The sequence below is a fragment of the Epinephelus moara genome, chromosome 16, assembly GCF_006386435.1.
Source record: "Epinephelus moara isolate mb chromosome 16, YSFRI_EMoa_1.0, whole genome shotgun sequence".
Lineage (NCBI taxonomy): Eukaryota > Metazoa > Chordata > Actinopteri > Perciformes > Serranidae > Epinephelus > Epinephelus moara.
The window spans coordinates 34861709-34881283 of NC_065521.1; the positions used below are offsets into that span (position 1 = coordinate 34861709).

The 19575-nt window shown below is 40.4% G+C and overlaps 1 protein-coding gene across 1 annotated transcript in view; it reads left to right on the forward strand.

Moving 5' to 3' along the window:
• The window catches only part of LOC126403253 (cadherin-4-like), a 329744-nt gene extending 316340 nt beyond the window's left edge, over positions 1–13404 (forward strand). Inside the window, exons 13-17 of the mRNA XM_050065819.1 lie at positions 2478–2717; positions 4608–4844; positions 8284–8423; positions 8522–8686; positions 12750–13404. Coding sequence (XP_049921776.1) covers positions 2478–2717; positions 4608–4844; positions 8284–8423; positions 8522–8686; positions 12750–12956 — 989 coding nt within the window. The 3' untranslated portion in view covers positions 12957–13404. The remainder of the gene's footprint in view (positions 1–2477; positions 2718–4607; positions 4845–8283; positions 8424–8521; positions 8687–12749) is intronic.
• Positions 13405–19575: the final 6171 nt, after the last annotated feature.

Sequence of the window (19575 nt, forward strand, 5' to 3'; positions counted from 1 at the left end):
GGTGAAGCAGCACCTGCAATGGTTGCCCACAGTAGCATCAGACCACATTTCTCCAAATGCCTTAACAATTTCCGCAGACTTGCAACATGGACTGTGCTGCACCGTTAGTTTAAAATCTACAGGGGTTCATTTCAGAGAATATCTCAACTTTAATTGCTGCCTAATTAGCCACATCTGTAGGTGCAGCAAGACTGTTGCTAAAATTGTATGCAGATATAATAAGCTAAACCAGTGCTATAGCAACCGTGTGTTCATCGGATTCCTAAAGTGAGTAAAGTCAGTTACACTTATAGGACAATTTGAACTCAGTTAGTTAAAAAACTTAAATTTCTACAAATGCCATAATGACTTCAGGTTTAAAGAAGTATTTCACTGGTGGAAAGAGGGTATTTTCATCGAGCTTGGCTGTCTGTGCAGGAGAATGATGCAAATACTTTTGAAATTGGTGCTACATGAGCAGAGAGAACATAGAAACAGGTCTGTGGCATTCATTTTGTCCAACAGGTAGATAACCTACGATTACCAGAATGCACTGCGCCACACTGAACCAATAAATGCTCCTGCTGTTGAGTGGCATAATGCAAGTTGCCCGTTTGAAAACGAGGAGTGCATCAAAATGCTGCCTACCTACTTCTGTTTATACAGAATGTGCCTTTTTCGGGGCAATGGGGGGCGTGAGCAAGTAACAAAACGTGTAGCTCAGCGTGTGACGTAAACAGTGACGTGGGAGGGAAGCTGCGGCTGGTCAGTCCTTCAGCAATTCTCTCGTAAGTCGGCCTGTCCTTCACTGTTCCTGTCATTTGACGGTTAATGGCCTCTTTATTTGCGAGGACAAGGAGGGCGCGCAATTCCTTGTCTCCCCAGTTGCTCATCTTTACAGTGTCTGTCAGGTTTGTGTTTCCCTCTTGCTACTAGCTGCTCGCAAATTCCTGCTATCAGCTGTTTCCTGTTTATCCACCGCCAGTGGGTCATACGTCCGGTGTCATCAACAGCTCCTCCCATTGCGGAAGGCCGCCTCAGTCTGTTTAAACTTAAAGGGTTCCGCCAATGTGACTACCCTACGAGGCGGAAAATTGGGCACCTTGGATCAACTCGCCAATCTGGCTCTGTGTGTCTAAACGCTCGCAGCTTGCCGGCAAAACGGCCCAACATTCACGGAAAATCTGGCAGTGTAAAAGGGGCTATAGTTGTACTGCTTGATCTCAGTTTTTTCAGCCTCAGTTAAAAGTACAGGAAACTGTATAGCACCAGGTTCCTCATCACAAATGCTCTTATTAAAGCCAAACAGTGCACTAAAATGTGTTTCTGGAGACATTTTAGCTGAGAAACAAGTAATACAGTAACATAATCCTAGTTTATGTTTGATCAGCACTGCCTAGTTTGTTTGATATGGTCTGAGTTTGAGAAATAAAGAAAGAGAGAGGTAGCAGCATATGAAAACACGGAAGACAATCCGTAGTTCGAGCAACAGCCCAAGAGCAGGATGACCTGAAAGGTGTCTTTTGGCAGATTTGAGCTGGGAGATGTGGGCATTAGCAAGATGTAGGGGAGGATATCATAGTTCATTTACACATACTACCAACATTGCTATGATACAAAGCTGGTTGAAAATAAAATATCCCTTTAAGAGTGGACAAAAGTGATGCATGGGGTTAAATCTGTCACTTATCACAGAATAATGGAGTTTATAAATCTATATCGTCTCTTTTAAAGAAGCAAAATACATTATTTGATAGACTGCTATAGTGTGCAGTGTTGGAAAGTCACAACTGCTGTCACGCTGAGTAAATCATATTCATGAGTCATTGATTATGCGTGAGCAGGGAGTAATACTGTATATATGTATGTGAGCATGCAGTGATATATCCTCTTAACACAGAGGCTTGAAGTTTCTGCATTTACAAGTGTATTTAGATGATTATTTATGTAAGAGTGAAGAACTGCGTGCACCACAATGAGAATGTTCGTGTTCAACTTTCAGAAATACATTGTTAATATTGCAGGCAGCCGTGCCTTTATCTACAGAATCATAGATGGCTCTCCTCGTTTTGTGTAAATACACACAGACAAGGACTTGTTTGATTGTGTTACAGTCATCATTATTGTACCTAAGCCGTCTCTAGGCGATTGGATGTGCCGTGCCTGCATCTGGATCGACTCTGATGGTTTTGATTTGGCTCTGAGGCTAAAAGAGGAGCTGAAAACCACAACTGTCAAAAGTACTTCTGTCAAGGCCAGAAATTCTCCTCCAGTCCTACAGCATCTCTACCTCTAACATCACCATTGTGAATAGACAGAGCTCCTTTCACCTCTTCTCCTTTGTTTTTTGTTGGCTTTTATCCCTTGCCTCCCCTCTGTCGGCCTTCAACTCCTGTCCCTCTTCCCTCTCAATCGTCCCTATTACTGCACACATCTTCTCTTGTCATCTTTTCCTCCCGTCATGATACAATTTTCTCTCCCCTTCTTTCTGCTCCCAGGCTCTCCAGCAGCCAGCGGCACAGGCACGCTGCAGATCTATCTGATAGATATTAATGACAACCCCCCAGCACTCATACCCAGGGAGTCTCAGATCTGTGAGCGGGTGAACAAGAACGTCCACGGTGTCAACATCACTGCCGCTGATGCTGACACGGACCCCAACGCCGGACCCTTTGTCTTCGAGCTGCCCAACTTTCCCACCAGCATCCGACGCAACTGGACGATTTCTCGGATCAGTGGTAAGGAGATGTCATTGTAGAACAACCCCAGAAGATATAAGAAAATTAATTTAAATGATAAGTGCATATAATGGTTTAAAGTCACATCATACACACGTGTAGCAAAACACAGTGTACAGGGTCTTAAATATTTTTACTTGAACATACATGCACCAAGCAATTTAAAGGAAACACATTGGTCAATAATAAATTAACACATAAGACATAATTTTCCTTTTCCCACCAAAATTAGTGCAGATACCAGGAAAACCCACTAAAAGTAGACAATAGACTTATTTTCCATTGCCAGAAGAGCAGAGCCATGAACCCAGCTCTGCAGTAGACGAGTACGTATTTCTGGGTTTTGTTTTGTTTTTGTGTGTCACGTTTGACGTCACGAACACTTTGGAAAACCTGTTAGTCATCAGTAGAAAGCAGCATTGGAGACAGTAAAAATATTATTGTGGTTACTTATTTTTTTTTATATCTGTTACTTACTCAGTCTCTCTTTCAAACTTGGTGCCTAATTCTGAATGATGTTTGAGTCCTGTTTGGATGGAGATTGACGGTATTTTGTGGCTGTGCGTCAATGTTTTGCCCCTAAAAAGGGGCGTGAATTAGCACGTACACCCGGGGTTAGTATTTCCATCACTGCAGACCGAAGCTGGAGCCGATGAATACCTGTGACTGCTGCTGAGTCATTTGTCCCAGGCTTAACATCCCATTGTAACCTTTCCCACTAAATACGAAAGCCAGATGTTAGTGGGTGTTAGTGGGTTTTTTTGTGCAGTAGGAAGGGGGCTAGTAAAATAAATCATACAAATCATTCATTCATTCATTATCAATAACCACTTTTGCAGTTATTGATTATTGCTCCCGTTTTTCACAGATTTAAGCTACAGATGTAAGACATTATGCACTTAATCGATATTTCGGACGTATATTTTTTTAAATCCTTGTTAGTGAGCACTTCCCTGAATTTGGCAGTACTTCCAACCGGCCTCACAATCTCAAAATCTGTTAAGCTGACGAACAGCTGTCAGGTCAAGACCCTGGTGAGGACGATAACATGTTGATGAGCTTCACTGGAACAGTTTCTTTCTTTTTTTTTAAAATATTATTTTTGTGGGGTTTTTGCCTTTAATGACAGGACAGAGAGTGAAATGGGGAGACAGAGAGAGAGTGGGGACTGACATGCAGCAAATGGCCGTGAGCCGGATTCGAACCCACGGCCACTGCAGCGAGGCAATGCCTCTGTACATGGGGCGCCGACACTATCCACCAGAAATTCCTAAGTTGTGCAAACCAGTTGTTGCAGCAGCTGTTTAGGTGGCTGTTCTCAGACGATCTTGCATGTAAAGATGTGGAGGTCCTGAGCTGGTGTAGCTACTTCTGGTCTGCAGTTGTGAGGCCGGTTGGATGTAGCCTACTGACGAGTTCTCAGAAACGACATTGGAGATGTTTTATGGCAGTGAAATGAACATTCAGCTCACAGGCAGCAGCTCTGATGGACATTCCTACACTCGGCACGTCAATAGCACGCTCCCTTAAACTTGCAACAGCTGTGGCATTGTGTCGTCATAAAACTGCACATTTTAGGGTGGCTTTTAATTGTGATCATCCCACGGCACACCTGTGTAGTAATCATGCGGTTTAATGAGGATCTTAATATGCCACACCTGTCAGGTAGATTATTTATCTTGGAAAAAGAGAAGTGCTCAAAAACACAATTTTGAACACATTTGCAACCAAAATTTGAGAAACGTATCTACTGAGTGCATAAAAAAAGTTTTAGATCTTTAACTTAAACCTGTGAAAACTGGGAGCAAAAGTTTGTGCTGAGTATATATTTATGAGTGTTATGATTAATTACATCTAGTTTCTTGTCTCTTTCCTCTACATGCCACACAGGTGATTACGGCCGTCTAGGACTGCGGTACCAGGTGTACTTAGAGCCCGGGGTGTATGAGGTCCCTATAATTGTGTCGGACTCGGGGAACCCTCCGTTATCCAACAGGTCAGTCATCAAAGTGAAGGTGTGTCCCTGCGACGAACACGGAGACTGCACCACCCTCGGGGCCGTGGCGGCCGCCGGCCTGGGAACCGGAGCCATCATCTCCATCCTCATTTGCATCATCATACTGCTCAGTGAGTATCAGCTGTTCATCTCACATTCACCCACAGACACCTCACCACTCTCAGACATGTCACACACCCACACACTGTGTACAATACAGAAAATTTTAGCTGCTTGTGATTGGCTTTGATTTGCCGTTCTGCCAAAAGAATGCAGTTCAGGGCGCAGTCATTAAACATTCACCAGGCTGCAATACAACAACTTGAACAACAGTTTGTATAATGGATTAATGCCTCGACTGCTGGAATCGTCTCCAGCATCTCTCGACAAAGAGGTTTCTGGCTTCCCTTCCTGGTAGGGTAAACATCTGCTGCTATCTATCATGCTAGTGATTCATGCTGCTGGCTCACTTTGTTTCTGTGGGTTATATACACATATATAAAAGTCTTATAGACAGATTCACCTGCCGCTGTAGGGTTCATCCAGCTTATTTCAAAGTGGTGGATGGTATACTGTGTGTCATTGAGCTTTGTTTTATACTTTTAGTACCGATACAAGATTTGGAAGTGACTCTCATTGTTCCTTAATTTATTAGCATGCTTATTTGATCAAGTACAGCCCATCAAGTTTGAAATTTCTCTCACAAATAAGGCAAACAGACAAAGAAGATACATAAAAGAAAACAAAGCTACAAAACATAATGCTGATGAATAAAACAATGCTAAAAAGAAAAGGAGGAAGAATGAGCAAGCTGTCTTTTGATCCACCAGAGATATGGGTACATTTAGGTTAGGTTGATGATTAGGTTGTGATCCGATACTCTGAATTTAACCTTCTCCGGAGCAGGATAGCTGTTCAGCCTAAGTTGCCACGGTGATTTATCTCAGTAAAAAGAGAACCAGCTTTGTGGTACTTAAAACCCAGAGTTAACCCTGAAGTTACCTCGCTAACTCCAAATACTGCTTCGTAGTACAGGCCTCTGGTCACTACCTTTCTGAAAGGGCACAACCTCACCTGAGCGCTCTTGGGGGTACACGTCCATAAACATCCCAGACACAGAAAATAAGGAAATACAGGCAGAGGGCAGAGTCTCTATAAATAAATACATCACCACAAACTTCTCATGGGTCAAAGGTGACAGTCGATAGGGTTAACTTCTGTATGAGTCTATACAAATACTTATATACTTTACAAATAAAAACCACTTGGGTAAGTTAGGGAAGCATCATGGTGAGGGTAAAAAAAAAATTCAACATTGACTGTTGATAGGTGCTGTGAACAGAAGTCTCATGTCAAACTCTGACTTTAGTGATCCTCTGAGTTTTCCTCTAGAGCCACAAGCAAGTCAAAGTTTTCACCTAACCTGCAAAATATCTCAGCATCTACTAGATGTAGTGGCACAAACTTTTGTACAAACATCCATCATCCTCTGGTACCACCATGAGGATTTTAGTTTTCCCTTTACAGTTTCTTTTCTGATTACTTAGGCACCATCTTTGAAACTATAGGCTATTTTCGCAAAACTTTACAAACCAACCCCAAAACCTTACACCAAACTAGCAAAACATTATAGATCTTTTGCAAAACTTTTTTGCATCAATGCAGTAAACACAAACCATCATTTGAATAAGCAGATGCAGATAGTATAAATGAAAAGGAACTGTGGCTTTTGCGTTTTCTGTGTGCAGGGCATGATGTTAACAGCTTGTAGAAAAGTTGTCATACATGAAGTAAAGACACATACACAGGTTTCCAAATGTAACACACTATCAATGCAAAGACAGGGGAAACTTTTTCTTCTCTCAGAATGTTCCGACACTCCATAGAAGACAACAAAAGCATGTGTTAGAAAAAGAAAAACTGAAAAAAGCGACATCTCACCTTCTTTGTGAATCTGGCCATTAGACTTCATCCAATGCATCATATGTGATGGTGTCTTGAGCTAGGCAGCACGTGTCAATGTTGAAAGGCAGTAGGCAAAATATTGTTTCAATGCAGGAGACCAGCGTTCATAGGTTTGCTAGAAATGTATTATTATATTGTAACATGAGTGTAAAGCAGAGAATGTGCATTCAGTTTGGCACACTCAATGCATTGGCTACACGTGGTTTCAGAGACAGTGCTTCAAGAGTCACTGTTGGTGTTAAAGCATTCAGAGAAAAATAAGTGAAATAACTCAACAACTATTTCAATCAGGAGAAACTCGTTTGTATAATAGAAGAATATTCATTAACGTGCACATAAGAATTAAAAATGTGAAAAGTCTTTGGCGATTAGACCCCATAGAGATGGTATGATTTAAGGAGGGTGATGAATCCATAGTCGCATAGGTGAAGATGATGTGGAGAGGATGAAGAAGTGCTGATGATCTGGATGAGTAGAGGAATGAGCCTTTGTTGAACATGTCCTTGACTCTGGATATGATGACTGGAGGTGAACGGGGTGGAGGAGGGTGCGACAGTTCTGCCTAAAATGATGCTGACAGCAGCAGAGGAGAGAGCAGATTTAACATGTTGCAGCAGCATCCTGATTGGCTGATAGAGACCATGATGACGTTTGAGTGGAGAAGTAGAAGAGTGACCACCCATAGTCAGCTGATGAGAGGAAGCAGTGGGAGGGAGAGAATTGTGAATGGATGAGCACAAGTCTTCCTGATTGAACTTACAGTGAGCTTCATTAGACAGATTGCCATACAAACTGGGACATGCATTCATGTCACCTTAAGATAAACTTTAATAATTTTGGTGAGCCGCCAAATTGCATTCATGACATTTCCATCAACCTCAGCAATTCTTTGGTTTGCTCCAGTTAGAATGTGACAATCCTAACATGCTAAACTAACATAGGAAACATGATACCTGCTTAAAATCCATGTTGGCATTGTCATTGTAAGAATGTTAGGATGCTAACTTAGCACTTAGCTCAAAGCACTGCTGTGCCCAATGGCTGAAATACATGGGGCACGGACACAGCACGACCAAGACACACTTACTTTTGCGGGCTCTGCGCTGTTCATTGTTATTTTAAGGCAGCAGGTCTAGTTTTCTTTTTACTATGCACAGTCTTTGGTGCTCCAAAAAGGAAAAACTACAGAGACCTATGGAAAAAAGTACAGTCTGTTTAAAAATGAATACCTTATTGTTCTAAAGGCAAAGCAGCAGAGCAACCTTGTGTGTTTATACATTTCTCATTAAAATAAATCAAATCAATGCATCCTGTGGATAAAAGAATCCCGTTGATTAATTTAGTCCCAGTTAGTATAGCCTATGCTTCCACACCCTCCACAACCAGCTGCATTATCACTTGTTAAAACTCAATACACACACTGTGAAGCCAGAAGCAAACAAACCGCTCCACCTACGTGACGTGTTTCGTCCTTGCCCCTTGTATTTCAGCTCCACAGTTTCACAGACTTGTAGCTGTAGAGTCTTACATACATATTTCCTGACTGTATGTTTTGCTTTTGATGCACATTTTAAAGGATTTTCATGTTCGTGTGTGTCTATGCAGGCATGGTGCTGTTGTTTGTGGTGTGGATCAAGCGGAGAGAGAAGGAGAGGCACACCAAGCAGCTGCTCATTGACCCTGAAGACGATGTCAGAGACAACATCCTCAAATACGATGAAGAGGGAGGAGGAGAAGAGGACCAGGTGAGATCCTGAGAGATATTAAACCAACACACACACGCGCACTTTCCACAATGACCTCCTGTGCCAATTAACATGTGTACGCCCGTGTGGATGTGTAGGACTACGACCTGAGCCAGCTGCAGCAGCCTGACTCCTTGGAGCACATCATCAGCAAGCCACCAGGTGTCCGCAGGGTGGATGAGCGTCCCATCATCCCTGAGTCCCAGTACCCAATCAGACCTGTCGTGCCCCACCCTGGAGACATCGGGGACTTCATCCATGAGGTGAATTTACACAGTGGACACACACACGTTACATTTCACATGCACAAAGAGCTCAGCCGTCATTAGATTGTTTCTCCGACAGTGCGCTGGCCCCTCACTTCCACTTTGCATCGATCTGACATTTAATGTGATTACTCATTTCTGGATGCTGTTCAATATGTAAACTCCAGCGTGGTGATGGGAACAGCATAGAGTTTTGTTTTACTTTACAGCTGCTCTCACGGCGCCAGCTTTACACACACACACACACACACACACACACCTTCAGTGTTGGCACACTGATGCGAGAAAATGCTGATTGACAGACTCGTGACAACACGTTCACACTCGAGAGGTGTTGGCAGCTGTTCAGCTTTGATCCATCCAGCCTTGACTCTCCCTCTCTCTGCCTCTGCGTCTTTCTCTCCCCCTCTCTCTCCTGCTCACACATGTACTCACCTGATCTCGCTCCAGCAGTCTGGTAAAACACAAACACAGCAAACACATGGTGTTCCTGCCACGCACTGTACCCCTGGGGTTTGAGGCTTTTAAGGTTTCTATCCGCAGCATCTCTCTGCATTTCAGTGAAGTGGATGAAGTCCGTTCTTTTCACCTGCCTAACTTTTAGGTCAGTGGCTCTCATCTGTCATTCTGTGAATCAAGTTCAGGTGTGCGACAGAAAACATGCAGATGTCTTTACATCGTATTCATGAAACAGTAACTTAATGTTGATGAATAGGGTTTGATCACAACTTAATCAAACTCAGAACTGGCCAACGCATCTCACTGGCTGCGTGTCTCATCTCTGTTCTGTTACTGCTGCTGCACTCAGGCTGCTCTTGCAAAAGAAATCCTGACCTCAGTGAGACTACTTGATTAAATAAAGGTTGTAATAATTTAGGCCTACTGAGCTTTGCCCCTGTGAAGCCTGTAGAGTTATTCAAAATTCACCAAAAGTAGATTGTAATTCTATATGTTATTCGTTATGTCTGTAATTCTATTTAACAATACAAGCACTGAGACACTGAAATGCAGTTATACTTAGTCACAGTTTGAGCACAATACACAGCACAATACAATATTAATATAGTATTTCCAATACTTTTCCATGCACAGTGCCATGTATTCTTTATTTATCTGTATGTGGTATTTGTTTTTTAAGCAGCTATGAGACTCAATATAGGGCTACGACGAAGATAGAATTAATAACCTCCAGTAGCAGAAACTACAACTCTGAGGTACTTAAAGGGTAACTTCTGTATATTTCAACCCGGATGCTATTTTCCCATGTTTGTAACGGCAACAACAATTTTTGAAACTCTTCCAGTATTGAGCTTGTTGTGCTTGTTTTTCCACTGACAGGCTTATCTAAGTGTCCTGTACATTATGGATGGATGTCTACAGAGATAGAGCTCTTTGTTATAGAGTGAGATCCTTTTGAAGCAGCGACGAAACCGCTATCGCAATTGCCACCAATCTCCATTTAACAAACAGTAATTTTATCATCAAAAAATACACTTCACTCAAAGCTGGCAGAAACAAAATAAAACTCACAACAATTGCCAACTCTGGTTTAGTTGAAATAAACCAACCGAGTTAGATGTGAAAATATGCTGGCTTTATACACACTAAAATTACTGTTTATTTAAATGGAGTCTGGTGGGTTTTGCGTTGCAATTTCGGGGCTGTTTCTGGTTAAACAAAAAGGATCTGTCTCTGTAGGGATCCTTTCCATAATGTTGTCAGATACTCATATAATACTCGATACTTGATCATAATCTGAGCCTGTCAGTGGAGAAAACAAAATACTTTTAGTGGACGTAAATTAACCGAGCGAACATACCCAGAGTGATTACATCAGCAGCCTGTATGGTGACTGCTGGCTGCAGTCCTGTTGCTCAGTACCGGACAAATTAATTAACTATTGTTTCAATTAGTCACTTAGACACAAAACATGAGAAAAAGGGGTCCAGTTTAAAAAAAAAAAAAATACAGTTACCCTTTGAATATTACCATTCTATAGTATTCTACACCTCCAACTATCTACTGATATTCTACTTTTTATGCCATCATTTCTTATCACAGTATCTAGAAGTAGGAGATTGAGTTTTACATACAAATATCAGGTTATAGAATATTATGCATTAAACTGCCCCCCAGTGTACAAAGAAAAAAACATATTTCCACCTTGACCAGCTGCAGCAAAATGCTGATAATAACTGAATTACATCACTCTAATATAATACAACACTATGAAGGGGGTCATTCTTTATAGTGAGTCCCAGTTTACACATAAAGTTCTGCTGTGTCTCAAATTGGTTGCGTCTGTACTTACACTTGCTGTTTTCAGTGTGAGTGCTTTCACACTGAGAAGTATGGCAGGATGTAGTGCACTATGAGTACCTGGATGGTGAACTCACAACCGTCCAAAAGTTGAGTGTGGAATATTGGACACTTCTCACCCTCAATGGTCGCCATGTTGCCTACGTAGCGGAAGGGGCGGGACCACAAATAGAAATTTAAATTTGTGAAATGTCTGCTGACTACTGCAGTGAACACTGAAGCATTGAACAAATATACGTGTGGATATTTCACAAAAATTATGTTTGGTGTTTATGCATGTTAAATTTCCGTCTTTACTGTGAACGATTTTGGACTTGGAGTTTGTGGTCAGATGCTTAATAAGCTGTAAATATTCACAAAATGAGGCAGCTATCATTAACTCAGTAGATCAGCTGGTGGAAGAGACAGTCAGTATCAGCCATGGACATTCATGGATATGAAAACATACCATGACAGCACATTCATTTTTAATACAATAAATAAATAAATACGGAAGAAGTCAAATGAGCAAATAAGCAGATATAGCAAGCATATGTTTGGTGAGTGACAATGGTTCATTAAATGTTGGTGATAATGCTCCGCTTGATGGCATTTCACTGAGCAGAAGCAGAAAAGCTGTCAGATCTTGCAATTGTCCATTAATTGTGCAATGACCATGTTTGATTTGAGACAACACTACCCTGTCAAAATTTGTTTGCAATAAATGTAAGCGTGCAAACAGAAGTGTCTGATTTGAGACACAGCAGTCAGTTTAACGGTCAAGGAGCGCACTGCTCGGCCTGTTAAGAAAAAGTTGCATGATGTCTTCTATGGCTCATTGGAAATAACCCTGATGTCACAGTGATGTCAGCAGGAGTTTTCACAGCCTGGGCTCGTCAACTTTGGATTTATAACAAAAAGCATCGGTTACAAAATGTTAGGGCTGCCCCTGGCTCAGTATTTTCCTAGTCGACCAATAGTTGTCATTTAAGGCCATCAGTCACCTGCATGGTTAAGATATTAGTTTAATTATTGGATTATATATTTTGGGCGGGGCAACGCAATGGTTTGAGTTCAAGGTGTGCACGTCACACACTGAGCGAGCCGCCTGTTAATGACGCTGTCGGCTAATGGGCATGTAGCTACTTCCATGTTTCAGATGATACGTCATGTTCGTAGTCGACCAATGAAGATGAGTTTACATATCACCTTGGGTTCGTCCTTCACCTTCTCAAAATGATCCCACACTTTGGATTTCCTGCCCGACATGTTATTAACTAGCCTGTGGAATAACCGCAGGTACCAGCCCTGGAAATTAACCTGACTCCTGTCTGACTGCTGAGCGTGGCCACTTCCTGTGTCTGTCCTTTCAAATTAAATGCCCACATGGTCCAGTCATATAGGTTTTGAGTTATTTGATGAGGTGCAGCTACTTATAGAGTTTGTATTGTTTTTCTACGACTAAGCGACCAATGAAATCTTGCCGACTAATGACCTTTCTGGTCGACTAACGTTTGGTCGGGCAGCCCTATAAAATGGGGAAATTGAGTTTAAATGAGCTTGGTATTTACCAGGAAGGGAGGGTGTGAGGAAAAGATGTCTTCCATTGCAACAAGGGAAATGTAGGATCCAGCTGCCCCTCCGCTGCTTCAATTTGGACCTTAAAAAAAAAAAGAAAAAGTCAAAAGTCAAAGAAATCAACTTCTCCACTGCAGGAATGCGAGTACTGACCTCTACCTCTCCTCCTCCTTGTCCTGTTTAGGGTCTGCGAGCAGCAGACAACGACCCCACAGCTCCTCCGTACGACTCCCTGCTGGTGTTCGACTACGAGGGCAGCGGCTCCACCGCCGGCTCTGTCAGCTCCCTCAACTCCTCCAGCACTGGGGACCAGGACTATGACTACCTCAACGACTGGGGTCCCCGCTTCAAGAAGCTGGCCGACATGTACGGAGGAGGGGACGATGATTAAATCTGCCCAGTCACACAAACACACACACACACACCCTCGTCCCGTCAGCTGGCCTGCCATGCTCTGTCCCTCTAACACATGGGGCTATTACACCCTTATTGAACACACGGTAATAATGACATGTTCACACTGACCAACTGACTGACCAACCAACCAATCAAATTACCCACCACCACAGAGGACCGGTGTCGTGAGTCAGTTTCGGGTGCTCTTCTCAACCGTCTCCTGCTCTAAGCCTGTCTAAGACTGAAACGGAAGCTCTGATTTGCAGGCTTCTCATAGTTTGTATTTTTAAATGCTTTTTTTTAATTTCAGGTTTTATGCTAGATGTAGTTTTCAGTAGTCAGATTTTGTTTTTCCTTTAGTTTGTGTAGCTTTTTTTTTTTTTTTTGTCCCCACTCCCCTTTGATTCGAGCCGTTCCTTATTCCTGAGGGTTTTCACTTTTCCCTCGTTGTCAGCCCCCGCCTGCCTCTCTGCAGAAGCTTTAGGTTGAGCTGCTTGCTTTGTCTGAGGGGAACAAAAGAAAAAAAAAAAAAAAAAAGAGGAAGAACACAGATATGAAAGTCCTTCCAGCACGGAGGGCCCTGGTTTATTCTTTCTTGAACTTGAATTACTTAGAACAGAAGCACTGTTGTTTAAAAAGTGCCTTCAGTGGTGCGTATTTTAGCAGACTCCCGCTAACTCAGGATTGGTTGCCATTTTCTGGGCTCACATGCCCCCATATGACCCCTGACCCTTTAACTCAGACCTTCCCTTGTCATTTCTATCGTCCTGCAGGGCTGTGGTAGCTGCAGGAGATGTCAGTGCCGGTTTCAGAGCAGCATTGACTGGCTTACGAGGGCGCTTTATGTAGACGTACTGTACATAGGCCTACAGTGTGTCTGTGAGTTATGGACAAATCATTAACTGTTCAAGTCAGGCATATCTGTGCTCCTAGATCACAGCCAACTTGAATGTGATTACTGTAATCACACAAAACACATTATGGGACTGTCTTAGAGAAGAAATGCATCGCGTGTCTTTGTTTATTGTGGCTTCAATAGCAGCTGTGTTTGTTTTGAGCTCTCAGTATTTGCACAAAACTTGATAAGGCTTGTTACATAATTTTGAAGATTGACAAGTCGTGTGTGTTACCTCTCTAATGTTATTGTATATGAAGTGCGTATGAGGGTTATTTAAGGAGACTTTGCCTTTAAGATCATTTAAGGATTGCATGTATATCCCTTCACCCAAAGGTAATTAACATGGCACCAGTTATTGTGTGGTAAATGTGTCAAAGAAACTGTACAAACACGAGGGGAAAGAAAAATACCAGATGACTTTAAATAGCTCTAGTGTTACATACAGATTGGGGGGTTGTACAAGCCTCATTCTGAGATCCCTTTCTTTCTTTCACATTTTTTTTTCCGCTTTTGTTGATTCACTGTTGTTTCTCAGCAAACTTTTAATATACAAACTTTGGTGCTGGTCCCTGTCACAGAAACTGGGGAAATTGAGCCTCAGCCAGGGATTTAGCGCCTTCGCAATCTGTCTCTCTTCAGGCAGCATTTCATTCATCTGAAATTTTCTCCTGAAATTTTTGGCTGCAAGTTCAAGAGGTTTTGAAAAGAAGTTAGAGGAAGGGAAAGTCTGTTATGAAGTTCTGCGTTTTATCAAAGACGACTCGCAAAACTAAAGCTTCAGTAATAGCGCTTTAAAAGGCAGACATTTTGAAAGACAGTTTTGTTGTGACTTAATGAAAAAGCAGCACTACCCATGGGCTTTTGTAATCACATTTCAGACCCCCCGAACTGCATATATAGAGGAGGAAAAAAAAAAGAAGCTTTAGTCTTTGTATTAAATTATTCAAATATGCAAAACATTTCAAAGAGGGACGAGGGAGATGCTGGTAAATGATAGAAAGGTTTAATCATTCCTTATCTTCTGAGTGCCCAGTGAAACACTCCTCGGTTGTAGCCAGCTTCAGTTTGATGTGGATTGACCAGATGTTCTATTAATTATGGATATGATGAACGCTTGGAGGAAATCTCAGTTAATGACAATGTTCTTAAGATGATGTGACGAGACGGATCCTCCACCTCTCCATTTTCTATAACTGCTTTTCAGCCGTTCCTCACCTGCTCATGCTTCATAAGAACAGGTGCAGATACAAACTACCTTTAGTTTTCACAACATTTCAGAGTCATCATGCCATAACAGTGAAATAAGGGTGAGAGTTTGATTTGACTATAGACAGGGGAATGAAGGACATAGTATAATTAATAAGGTTAACAGGGTAGGAATCTCTTGATTTAGACGGGTACATAAATGGGTGTAGAAACCGTCAGCGGCCATTTTCAGGATAGCTGTCAGCTCACAGCAGAAACAGTAGACATTTAGAAACGGAGCAGTTCCCACAGCTTGCTGCTGGATAAGCTCTTATCTACCCGATTGCTCCTCAGCCTACGGAATATCTTCACAAAATAAACACAGCTGTTACTTTCTGCTATCTGTGATTATTTCTGACATATAAATGTTGTATATACAGAACATTTTTATACATTTGGTAACATGATTTATCTGTTCCCGTGTGCATTTTCTTTCACTCCAGTTTTGTTTTTTAAGGAATACTCGGCAAGGTATATTTCACCACAAAAAGCCATGTGCATTTAAGAGAGTCTGTGCGATTCTATACGAGCTTACAGCCATACTCGCGTCGCTGTTCCAGTTTAGCTTCATCATGGTGAAAAGGTTCCACTTCAAACCAACTTGTACAGTCTACACTAGCACACACTCACTCCTCTAGGCCTTACTGTATATATGTGAGTGTTCTATATTATATATGAGCCCTTTCAGCATTGTTCAATTCAGCTGCAGAGCTCCAACTTGACTGAAGGCCATCCAGTGTTCACAGAATAAAGACGTGCTTAATGAAATGCTCAAACTCTCGGATCAGATGCTCAGACCGGGTTCAGGGCCAAACGCAGCAGAAGGCCCACCCACACACACACACACACACACACACTTTACACAAGGTAACTGACCTTTATGACTGTGTCATACATAAATACGTGACACAATGCCATTATGATACTGAATGTTATCAATGACTCGCAAAGACACGTTGCAGCAAATCATCCGTGGAGTCGGTCACACTTGACCCCCCGTTTAAATGCAATCTGTGAGGGGAAATGAAGGAAGATTGATCATTACTTGTTACATACTTGGTCCACTTGTCTTATTGACGTTCTCTTGCTAAAACGAGGGGAGAATTAGTGAATGATAGAATGAAGGAGGAACTATTGCACTGCTGTAGTCCACCACTGTCTCCTGGCTGCCAACAACGGCTCCCCTGCCTCTCTGACTGGTGTTACTTAAAGGACACTTGGTCTCACTCGGGACACTGCCTGACCGTGGATACACACATGACGGGAGGCTCCAGCAGAAGCCAGACTTTTGCTCTGCTGTGGCCAGAACTACAAAGACAGACAGACAGGCAGCAGTGTTTGATACGAGTTCTCCCACAACTGCTCAAGTCCAAGTGTACATAATGTAGTATTTGCTTGAAGCTAAACAGACCAAGTTAGGCAAACTGTACCTGTACAATTGGAGCTTTTTGCATGTGTCTTTTTATAATGGACAGATGAGTTCTATTACAGTAACCATACAACATTTTAAAATGTGTCGCAGCCCGCATGACCGAGGTTGCAATCCAGAGGGGATTCTGGTGTACCATACTCACATAGTTTCAAACGGAGGAGAGAACAAAAAAGAACAAAAAAAAAAGCTGAAAAAATTATTGCACAGTTATCGAGTCAAAAGACATTTTTGTAAATTGTCAACAGCACAAATATTTTGTATTGTTGTTTGTACCATTTTGTAAGAAAATGAAGAAAAAAAGCAAAAAAAAAAAGGGAAAGAATCTGTTGTTTCAAGCGTGTGTTTATAGTGCCACTGCAATCTTGGTTTCCAAATACAGTAAAGTAAATGCGCAGCCTTGCAGATCAACCTTGTAAAATAGACGCTGAGCTGGAGACTCCCTGTCAGCACCATGTGTTATAAATAAAATTTCCCCTCCTTATAAGAACACTGCCTCCTGTCTTTTTCTGTGTCACCCACGCAATTCTGCAAGCGATGCATTTCCTCACACTTGTGTTATTTTTAATGTGTGTATGTTTTTTTTGACCAGAGAATGTTCCTATCCCTCAGGCAACAATACATGATGTAAAATTTTAATTTAAAGTTTTACATCAGTGTTTACATATTTTATTTTAGTGATGAATCACCCATTGATAAGTTACGATACAATTCATTATAGAAAAGTCCTGACACATAAATCTCAGCCTTACCTTACAGTTTAAAGAGGATAATTTAATGTAAAGTGCTTTTTTCAAAACACCCACATTTCCAGCAAACATACTGCCATATTTTTAAGTTGGCATTTTCACAGTAAACAACAACAAAATACTGTTTACTGAAAGAGCAGGCCACATGCTGTGCCCATTTGCACACCGCCATACATCTCATTAAGACAAATGCCTTTATTAGCTTTCCATGTCGCTGTGACAGTGCACTAATTGAAGAATAAAGCGTGTTTCTCACATGTAAATGCTCTTTCTAATTCTGCATGACAAGACACAATAATGTAGACTCGTAAACATTTGCATCATTTTAGAATCAAAAGGATTTGAAATTATGATTTGGTTCTGTTTGTGCTGGTTTAATATGTGGCTGATTAAGTTTCATATTCCAAATTAGTTTTAGTGCCAGCCATGAACAAACATAAGCTAAAATGATCAACACAATTAAGGCTGTTCATTTGTCAACTGTGCCTGTCAGGGCCGTCTTCCAAGGTGGAATAATGAAGTCTTCCCCAGCTGAAGCAGATGAGATGCAGCGAAGGAAAAACTCAGTTTGAAAATACAAAAAAGCAGATTTCCTTTTTCTTTTTGGCTGTCGTTTTTTCCCCATTTAACGCCATCTATATTTAATTTTGTTCTCCAAATGTTGTCACCATGGAAATCTAAGTCAGAGTTTTTTTTGTTATGCCATACAACACTATGGCATTTTTGGTGACAAACTACAGCAAAACATTGTTACAGAATACTATGACCTTTCTTGACATTTTTTTAGGCTATACTATACTATGACCTTTTTTTTTATAATTTTTAGGGCATACTAATCTGCAACTTAGTATTTTTAAAATACTCAACTGACATTATATTTTAATACTTTTTGACATACATTGACATTTTTTTGACATTTCGACTTGACATGCTAAAAAACTTTGTGCCGGACTGTGTTATGACTGATTTATTAATTTTTTGTGACATGGCATACTGTTCTGTGCTTTTATGACCAAGTGCCAAAATTCATATTACTTTTTTATATTTTTGGTGACATACTATAACATAAGGTCTTATAGAATATAATAACAGTAATTATAATTAGTAACGCTTTTTTTTTTGTCATGACATACTATGACATTGTGTTATCACAATTTGAGATATACTATAGTGTGAATTTTTCATCACATTTTAGTCTACAAACTATACAATGACCTTTTTTTGAGATTAAAGTCAACAAACTGATACTTTTATTAATCACATTTTAGACGACATACTATACAATGACTTTTTTTTTTTTTTTTTTTAAATCGTATTTCGGATGACATACTATACTATGACTTTTTTAATCACAATTTAGTCCACATACTATACTATGACTTTTTTTTTTTTTTTTTAAATCACATTTTAGTTCACATACTATGACTTTTTTGTTAATCATATTTCGGATGACATACTATACTATGACTTTTTAATTACATTTTTGAAAACATACTATACTATGACTTTTTTATCATATTTCCGATGACATACTATACGATGACTTTTAATCACATTTTAGTCCACTTACTATACTATGACTTTTTTATCATATTTCCGATGACATACTAATACTATGACTTTTTTATCATATTTCCGATGACATACTATACTATGACTTTTTTATCATATTTCCGATGACATACTATACGATGACTTTTAATCACATTTTAGTCCACATACTATACTATGACTTTTTTTATCATATTTCCGATGACATACTACTATGACTTTTTTATCATATATCGGATGACATACTATACGATGACTTTTTTTAAACACAATTTAGTCCACATACTATACTATGACTTTTTTATCATATTTCGAATGACATACTATACTATGACTTTTTTAAATCACATTTTAGTCCACATACGATACTATGACTTTTTTTTTTATCATGTATCCGATGACATACTATACTATGACTTTTTTTTTTAAATCATATTTCCGATGACATACTATACTATGACTTTTTTAAATCACATTTTAGTCCACATACGATACTATGACTTTTTCTTATCATATATCGGATGACATACTATACTATGACTTTTTTTTAAATCACATTTTAGTCGACATACTATACTATGACTTTTTTTAAACACAATTTAGTCCATATACTATATAACGACTTTTTTTAATGATATTTCCGATGACATACTATACTATGACGTTTTAATTACATTTTTGACGACATACTATACTATGACTTTTTTATCATATTTCCGATGACATACTATACTATGACTTT